Here is a 10,057-nt window from a genome sequence, read left to right on the forward strand (position 1 = left end):
TGCACATTTTAACGCAGGTTCATGCACAGAGATATATGCGCAGATAATTATATACAGGGTCATACACAGACATTTTGAGGCAGTTGCCATAAACAAAAAAGTGCCAATAAGGGAGTAAATATTCAAAAATCTTCTATTTGATCATTTTCCTGCTGGCTTAATGGAGCTTGGAATCCATTTTTTTAAATGTTGAACTGCCTTTAGCAGTCTCCCTCTATCTCTGTTTTTTTTTTTGGTGAATGCATTGTTTTTTTTTTTTACTTTTTTTTTTTTTTTTTTGTCTACAACTTCTGAAGGGGAACTCCAGCCATAGGACAGAGGGGCAGCGGCTTTAGCCACCAGGCCACCCCCTGTGCACAGCCATGGTTATGTAGGACACACTATTTGGTTTGGACATTAATTTATTATTATTAGTAGTAGTAGTAGTAGTAGTATAACCTACCATAATGTTTTTGAGAGGTGGGGAAAAAAGTTGATACAAACCATGAAACACCATGGACCTTAGGTCAAACAAAAGACAACAAATCGTTGAAACCGCAATGCTTCTCGCTATTTCCCTGTTAATTTATGAGAAAAATGTGCAGAAAAAGGACTGGAATTTAAGCAACACTATTCTATTATGGCTAAAAGACATGCTAATAATTTTAAATATTCATTCATTTAAAGCACAAACATTTTCATAGCTATCAGACTACATTTTGTAATCAGTTTCCAAATCAGTGCTCTTTCCAGTAGGGCTGAAACGATAATTAGTCATTTGAATACAAAAAATCAACGAGCCAAATTATTTGCCTCAATGCTCCGTTTAGTCCGTTGAACTACAAACGGAGTATTGTGTTTCTCCACGGACCATTATTACTGACGCACCGCCTGCTAAACCCTGCAGCCCTCTGGACAAGTAAACGAAGAAGACATAATTTAAAAAAAACGGCGGAATGGGGAGAAAACAGCATACAGTGTACTTATTTTTTTTTTTTATAATCTGAAATGTATTTTTATATTTTGATTTATGATTTTTGATTTATATATTTGTATATGCATTTTGATGTAATATGGCAATTAAATGCACTAAATGGGTTTAGTTTTCACAGATATTCTTGTATGCAATCTCAGCAATAAAATGTTGATTTTTCTAAAAAGGAAACAAATTACTTGTTCATTTTAAGAGACCTTTCTTATTTTCTGTTCCATATTGAGTATTGCGCTTTAATATAGAAAAAGTACTTTTTATCCGATTACTCGATTAATCATTGGAATAATCAGTAGAATGCTCGATTACTAAAATAATTAATAGCAACAGCTCAATTTTGAAGTTGATTCTAATTGTGAAAATGTTATTCTTTTGTTATTGTATTGTTATATGTATTGAATGTTACAATTAAGGGAGTTTTTCCTTGCCACAGTCGCCACGGCTTGCTCATCAGGGACAAATTCACACCATTCACCTTAAGTGTTGATTTGTGTAAAGCTGCTTTGAGGCAATGTCTGTTGTGAAAAGCGCTATACAAATAAACTTGACTTGACTTGACTTGACTTGACAATTACTGATGTTCAAAAAAACACAAAATAGCCTATACTTGTGACTAAGGGGAAAAGTCAATACAAATTATTTTAAAAGTAATAAATGCTAAAGTCTGCATAAGAAAAAATTTTTTTTTTACATATTCTAAACACTTGTCATCTGTGGGGCACTGTTAAATCTATTATTGAAAAATGCAAAGAATATGACACCACTCTGCTTTAAGGAGGCCATCCACGAAAGGTTAGTGACCAGGTAAGCAGAGTATTACTCAGAGAAGCATCAAAGGGGACAAAGATAACTTATGACTTAATGAAATTCCAATTTCCAAACCATGTAGAGATGTGGCTGCTCTGGATGCTAGATGGATGATAGTCCCCTGTGGAATGTGGTGCTGATAGGTGGTGGGACCTGGGTTTTCCTCAGCCTTCCTAAAAAGTAGAGTTGCTAATGGACTTTCTTGGATATGCAGCTGGATTTAAGGTATCAAGTAAAATTCTCTACCTAGTGGACACCATTAAATTTGGTGCTCTTGGTGATCTCCATGGAGAAGCCATTGAGGTTCAGTGGTAGTGTTTCACTCAGTGTTCTCCTGAAGTCAATAACCATCTTTTATTTCATCCATATTTAGGTGACAGATTGTTGACTCTTCACTAGTTTGTGAAGCTGCTGCATTTATCTCTGTAAGTTGATTTATTGTTGTTGCTGATGGGACACAAATCATGTCATCAGCAAATTAATGAAACACACAATTAACATTGTGTGTGTGAAAAGAAGGTACAGAGAATATGGCCCTGGAGGGCCCCAGTGCCCAAAATTACAGGATCCAATTGCAGAGGGAGGTGTTAAGGTCCAACAGGTGTCCCTTCTGTCGAGGTGTTTAAAGGCTGGTGCAGTGGAGATGGCATTGTCTGTGGCACAGTTTGGTGTTAAGGCAAGTTAGAGTCAATGGGTTTCTAGGGGCGAAAAGAGTGTCTGCAGGTGGAGGCAGGAACATGATGGATCAATAAAGTGGTTTTATTGCTAACACTGCAGTAGTTATTGAGTCAGCATTGGTAGCAAAGGATGGCTGCTGCTGAGAATTACAAAAATCCCACACTATTTGATAAAAAGACGGGTTATAAAAGTTGGTATTTTGGAAACGTGATACTGACCTGTACAGTAACCTGGTCAGTAAGAGGTATGGCAGGGAACAGTGCTCAGGACATTTCCGCTAAGGATTTAAATGCTTAAACTGGTTTGCAAACAAGGTCCCCTGGTGGTCTAGTGGTTAAGATGCAGCGCTCCCACCGCTGCGACCCGGGTTCGATTCCCGGTCAGGGAACCATCCCCAGCCACTCTTAGTGCCGGTCCCAAGCCCGGATAAATTGGGGAGGGTTGCGTTAGGAAGGGCATCCAGCGTAAAACATGTGCCAAATCAAACGTGCGGAGGATCCGCTGTGGCGACCCCTAGCGGGAGAAGCCCGGAGAAGCCGAAAAGAAATCCTAAACTGGTTTGCAAACACGTGTAGCAAAATTGTACTCCGTGCTTTTCAAGTAAGAAAAAGATTGACAGTACGAGGTGTACACAGAGTTTAACCGGATAAATAAAGAGAGCGGTATTTATATGGTGGAATACATCGTCGAGTTTGAAAGTCGATACAACAGGCTACGTAAGTTCCAAATGGAGTTTCCTGGTGCCATACTAGCCATTAAGCTACTCGATAATGCTGGATTTATTGTTAAAGATAAACAGTTAGCACTCACAGCTTGATCCATTGTTTCTTTCGCTTAAAAATAATTTTTGAAGATAACGTTACTTCACCACGAGAGGGTGTCAGAGCACTGCAGAGCACAGATAGTAACGCGCCTTGTTACGTGCTAGAACTGCTGTAGTTATTGAGTCAACATCTTGGTGGCGCCGAATGTCTATTTTTTGCAGTTCCATTGTTGAGGTGTGTAGTAATAGGCAGTGTTGGGGAAACGTGTTACAAGTAACATGCGTTACGTAATAATATTACTTTTCTGGAGTAACGAGTAAAATAGCGCTTTACTTTATACATTTACACATTAATAAATGAGTCACTTTTCAGTTAAATTATTTTGCATAAAAAAAAATAAAAAATACTGAATTAAAACTATAGTAGTCACGCACTGATATAAACTCAGCATAACATTTGTTAAATATGTATACAGTTTCTGGTACCAATCCTGTAAAATGTTTATAAAACATTTTTAAAAGACAACTCCTGTTAGATTATGTCACACATATGACATCAACGGCAGCAAAGTCTGGCCTTTGGTATGAGAAGATCCAGGATACAACAACATCACCATTATGTGGCTCCTCCTTTACACACATACACACACACACACACACACACACACACACACACACACGATTGTTTACCTATATAACCTCTACCCCTAAATGTGCTCATCACAGAAACATGCTAAACAATACATCTAAATACAAATGTGTTTTAATTGATTTAGAAGCCTTTTCAATAACTGTGATGAGCACATTTAACTAGTGAGGACCAGTAAAATCTCACACATTTGGATATTATAATACTTGCCTATATAACTGTGGATATTATGGCCTCACAAGTGTAGTTAGACATAAACCTACACAAAACACAATCATGTCACAACTACTACTGTGATTTTTATAAGTATTTCACAGCTTGGATAATGCATTAAAATGTAACTTCATTCCCCTACCCAAGCTTCCCTCTGCCAAAGAAACTGCCCAGCTCCTGCTCCAACATGTCTTTTGGACACTCTATTCATGAGAATGACTTAATTTTATTAATCTCCTCATCAAAATCATCAACCTGCTTTCTCGATCCCTTGCCTACAAGTTTCTTTAAACAGATAGCTCCATTGATAGGTAATTGAACCTGTTTTAAAATAATTAACTCTTCCATTAGCACTGGTTATGTACCAAAATCCTTCAAACTGGCAGTTATCCACCCCCTTATTAAGAAACCTGACCTTGACCCATGTCAGTTGTCCAACTACAGACCAATATCAAATCTCCCCTTTATATCCAAAATTTTAGAAAAGGTTGTAGCACAGCAGCTCTGCTCACACCTACTTATGAATAACATTTTTGAAATGTATCAGTCAGGATTTCGGCCTCATCATAGCACAGAGACTGGGCTAGTTAAGGTGGTAAATGACCTGTTATTGGCCTCTGATCAGGGTTTTGTCTCCTTACTTGTTTTGCTCGACCTTAGTGCAGCTTTTGACACCATTGATCACACTATACTGCTTGCTAGACTTGAGAACGTTGTTGGAATAAAGGGAACAGCTCTCTCTTGGCTCAGGTCTTATTTGACTGATCGCTATCAGTTTGTTGATGTAAATAGTGAGTTCTCCACACTCTATGAGGTAAAGTTTGGTGTTCCTCAAGGATCTGTCTTAGGCCCACTGCTTTTCTCTTTATATATGCTGCCTCTTGGTGAAATCATTCATAAACATGGGATTCGCTTCCATTGCTATGCTGATGACACACAGCTGAATATTTCAGCAAAGCCAGATGAGCGAGATCAGCTTAACAATGTTGAGAAGTGTGTAAAGGACATTAGACAGTGGATGCTAAATAACTTTCTTCTGCTCAACTCAGATAAGACGGAAGTACTTTTACTAGGACCACATGCAGCTAGAAGTAAACTTTCCGATTACGTAGCATCTCTGGATGGTGTTTCTGTTTCAGCATGTACGGCTGTCAAAGACCTTGGTGTGATTATTGACTCAAGTCTTTCCTTTGAGTCTCACGTGAATAATATTACTAGGATCGCCTTCTTTCACCTTAGAAATATTGCTAAAATTAGAAATATGATGTTGTTACAGGATGCAGAAAAACTAGTTAATGCTTTTATTACTTCTAGATTAGACTACTGTAATGCTTTACTGTCTGGGTGTGCGAGTAAGTGCATAAATAAGCTTCAGTTAGTTTAGAATGCAGCAGCAAGAGTCCTCACTAGGTCTAGGAAATATGACCACATCACCCCTGTTTTAATCAGTCTACACTGGCTCCCAATCAAATCTCGCATTGATTATAAAATATTACTACTGAAGTATAAAGCATTTAACGGTCTCGCACCGCAGTATCTGAGTGAACGTCTGTACCAATATGATCCTCCACGCCTACTTAGATCAAAAGGTGCTGGCTATCTGTTGGTTCCTCAAATAATGAAAACTACAGCAGGGGGCAGATCTTTTTCTTATAAAGCCCCACAGTTATGGAACAGGCTCCCAACCAGTGTTCGGGACTCAGACACAGTCTCAGTGTTCAAGTCGAGGTTGAAAACTTATTTATTTAGTCAAGCCTTGTATCAGTAGATTTTTCTTAGGTAAAGGAGCAGATCTGGAGGGAGCATAAATATAGAGTGTTTGGTGAACTGGTATATTTGTATGCTGTCGTCCCCTCACATTCACACGTTCACTCGGGTTTGTTGACGGTGGTGTGGTGGGTCGTCTCTTATCCCAGAGATCCCTCATGTCTGTGTTACCTTCTGGTTCTCCCTTTTAGTTATGCTGCCATAGCGAGTCTTGCCGGAGTCCAAACTGCACAGTGACATTAACTTTCATACACCAATAGGGACACCTAATAATCCATATCCTTCTCTTCCCGTCACCCTCTCTCTCTCTCTCTCTCTCTCTCTCTCTCGGTCGAGTTAAACATGCTCCTGAGGCTCCAGTGACCACTGTTCCTGCCCCTCTCCCCTCCGTGAAACTTCACACTTCTGTGCAGCTTGGGACGGTCTCTCATCAACACCTTGGGTGGTTCCATGTAATTCCGGAGTAGAACGGGTGCTTTGAGGATGGATTGGACTGTAGTTGGTGTCGACGGTCTGCTGCACTGACTCGGGAGTGCAGTTTGCTTCTGATCATCATCACTGTACCCCGCAGCATTGTATATCTGCTTCAAATGGACATTTGATGCAACCCAGAGGTTGAGGTTTCTTCCTTATGCCATCTCGGGGAGTTTTTCCTTGCCGCAGTTGCTCATCAGGGACAAACATACTTACAAAGAACATATTTACGTTTAATCACCACATTATCTGTGTAAAGCTGCTTTGAGACAATGTTCATTGTTAAAAGCGCTATACAAATAAAAATGAATTGAATTGAAGTCTTCTGCCTGCATGGTTTACCTCAGGACATTGTGTCTGATCGGGGCCCCCAATTCTCTGCCCACTTTTGGAAGGAATTCTGCCATCTTCTAGGGATTTCTGTCAGCCTTTCCTCTAAGTTTCATCCTTAGTCCAACGGCCAGACTGAAAAGCTCAACCAGGAACTTGAGACCAGCCTCCATAGCCTCTGTGCTCAAGACCCCTCCACATGGTCGGAGAAACTTATTTGGGCTGAATACGCTCATAATACTCTTCCCACCGCTGCCACAGGCCTCTCGCCCTTTCAGGTCGTGTTCGGCTACCAACCCCCACTGTTTTCCACCCAAGAGCCCGAGACCACCATTCCATCCGTCCTGGCCCAGTTCAAGCGTTGTCGGCGGGAGCGTTGGCAAACGCCGACCTGCCCCTCAATATTGGATTGGCCAGAAGGTCTGGCTTTCTACTCATGACCTACCCCTCAAAGGCCATGTGCAAGAAGCTTGCCCCTTGTTTCATGGGTCCATACCCCATTTCCAAGGTCATAAACCAGTACTTCTCAAGCTTCCCAGAGTTTTACACATCCACCCGACCTTCCATGTCTCCCGCCTCAGACCTGTCCAAGCATCTCTTGGACCTGTCCAAGTTCTCTGGCTCTTGACCTCGGACTGTTTTCGGACTCACTTTCCTCTCTCAGATCCGCCCCCAGCTTCGCGCTCCCAGCACCCTGGATGTTTGGCATTAACCCCGTGAGTGCCGTGACCGAGTGTTAGAAAAATATTCTGACATTATCTCTTTCCTGCCTGTGCTAACCCTTCTGACCTGGTTCTGTTCTTCTGGTGGAGTCCTGCTTTTGGGTCCTTCCTGACAGCCTCCCCTGACAATTATTACATATCAAAAGATATAAACTGTGAAACTTTTTTTAGAAATTAGAAACATACTCGCCTGTAGCGCTGGTTTTCTACATGCGGTAAAGGTTGCCTCATTGTTAAAGGACTGATTTATTACCTAAAACAAAAATGAAAACACATTATACAAATAAAATTCATAACTTGTTTGTGTGTATGTTTATAAAAATTTTATTGTATTTACAAATTATTGACATTAGCATTGTATAAATTGCATAACAATATAAAACAAGAAGAACAGCATAAGTAGGCCTGAGAGAGAAGTTCTTGCCTTTTACTGTGTGCATATAAAGTGTATGGATGTTGTTTAAAATTATTTTTTTTCTAAAAAAAGTTATAGGCTGTTCTATATAAAATCTTACATATTAAAGGCGATGTTAATCAGAGTTACACACGATACCTACTTTAACATCAAAAAAAGCATTAAGCCTTCTAAAGGTGATGATAATAATAATATTAGTAGTAGTACAATAATAGAACAATTATAGAACATAATAAATCATCATCATCAACAACAACAAAACAGGGCTGCAGATATTTCGGTCTTTAGCAATACTAAATATACAAGAGAAAATTAGACAGGTGTCAGGGAGCCACCAGCCACGCCTCCCTCCTTCACTCAATGCTCTCGCTCAGCCTCTCCCTCCTAGTAATCCCCTACACCTGTCCTCCTCCTACTAATCACCTACACATGTTCTCCATTAAACCATCCCCTTTAAAGGCCCATATTCCCTTTCACTCACCGTCCGATCTACTAGTTACGACCGTAGGTCACCTGGGATACCTACCACTATTGTTCCCTGTTCTTCCATGCTCCTGGATAAGCTTCGAAAGAAGCACTCAGTTAAGTTTACTATTTGCTACAGTCTCATCTCAAGCTCCCTTCTGTTTGCATGTTTAGACCAATAAAAGACAATCTGTTTTACTTCTGACACTTGGTCTATTAATGACAGAAGATCAGATCTTAAAAAACCTACCACGATGGATCCCCAACCAGCTCCAATCATGGATCCATTCAAGGTACTCGTCGCCGCTCTCCGGCAGGCATTCGCACCGGTTCCAGCTCACGCTAGCGCGGCTGCACCGCTCGCCTACTATAGCCCAATGGCACTTCAAGCTTTCTACTACGGTAAAGCAGCTGAGTGCACCGGCTTCCTTCGAAAAGTCAGTCTCTACGTCGAGATGCAACCTGCCAAATTCCCCACCGAATGCTCCAAGGTCACGCTCCTAATCTCGCTACTAACCGGGAAGGCTCTGTCATGGGCGATGTGGATTGTCGATCAGGACATCAGGCACTTTGCTGAGTTGTTTGGTGTTGCAAAGACCGACCACCACTACAGCCTTCACCGGTCAGGGAAGGCCCCGGACTGGACTGCAGACATCTGGGGCGCCAGAGTACCTTATGCTCAGGCTATCCTGATTTTCGCCAGGAGCCTGGGTTCCAGTTTGGCTGTCCCTGCAGCCTAACAAATCCCCAGTCTCCAAGCCCCACTGATTACATCGCCCAGTTTCCAAGCCCCACTGGGGGCATCGCCCAACCGTTGTTCCTCGCTGGGGGTGCCGCTCAGTTCTTAAGTCCCACTGGGGATGTTGCTCTGCCTGGGTTTTTTACTGGGGCCGCCCCAAAGCACCGATGATGCAATCGCTCTGCCCCCGAGCACTGACGAGGCTGTCGCTCCGCCCCCAAGCACCGACGAGGCAGTCGCTCCACCCCAAGCACAGACAAGGCAGTCGCTCCGCCCCCGAGCACCGACAAGGCTTTATGCTCCACTACCAAGCCCCGAGGAGGCTGTTGCTATGCCCCCGAAAAAGTAGATCATAAAAATACACAAATGCACAACCTTTTTTGGGCTTTGTAAAGCATAGGAGGTGGCAAACTATGAAATTGGTGTAAACCTAAAATGGAGAAACCCAGGTTTTCATCTGCCAAATGTTTGGTCAAAGTCTGAAAGAGAAGCACCACACGAGTCCAGAAACATTTACCTGCCAAATGACTATATGGCTGCTGAAGACTTCCGGTATTACTTTGTAGAGAGGTACTTCACTCTGGTCACAGACCATGTCTCACTTCAATGGATGGCCAAAGCCAAATTTAAGTTTAAATCCAGCTAACAGAGAAAGATAACTTTTGTGATTGGGATAAGTGATTGGGAATTATTAACAGATTGAAAAAGATAATATTTACATTTACATTATTTGGCAGAGGCCCATATCTAGAGCATCTTAAAAGTATTTTCAGGTGCTCTTCTCATTGTCCAGTGTTGCAACTTCCTAGCATGCTAGTGTGACAAGTCTAATGGAGTTCTTCCTGCCTGCATGTGGATGGTGAATTTGTTCATTGACTGTTCTATGAGTGGCCTGGGAGAGGATATATAACCTCATTGGATCAGGTGGTATGGCACCATGAGTCACAGCTTTTGGATTTCTGTAGATCCTACTCATAAAGTATTTTGAATTGCTTAATACAAAATTGTTAAAAACCTTTGAAATAATGGTATACCTTTAAAATAAAGGTACAGTATAATTGATAT

At 41.4% G+C, this 10,057-nt stretch overlaps 1 protein-coding gene across 1 annotated transcript; it reads left to right on the top strand.

The window, feature by feature from the left end:
- The first annotated feature begins 1,595 nt into the window (after positions 1–1,595).
- LOC310739761 (uncharacterized protein) lies at positions 1,596–9,162 on the top strand. The gene is made up of 2 exons (XM_083566002.1): positions 1,596–2,002; positions 8,547–9,162. Exons 1-2 carry the CDS (start codon positions 1,970–1,972, stop codon positions 8,991–8,993), a joined length of 480 nt encoding a protein of 159 aa, XP_083422128.1. The 5' UTR covers positions 1,596–1,969; the 3' UTR covers positions 8,994–9,162.
- The last annotated feature ends 895 nt before the right edge of the window (positions 9,163–10,057 follow it).

Source organism: Silurus aristotelis (assembly GCF_946808225.1).
Source record: "Silurus aristotelis genome assembly, chromosome: 17".
NCBI classification, from domain to species: domain Eukaryota; kingdom Metazoa; phylum Chordata; class Actinopteri; order Siluriformes; family Siluridae; genus Silurus; species Silurus aristotelis.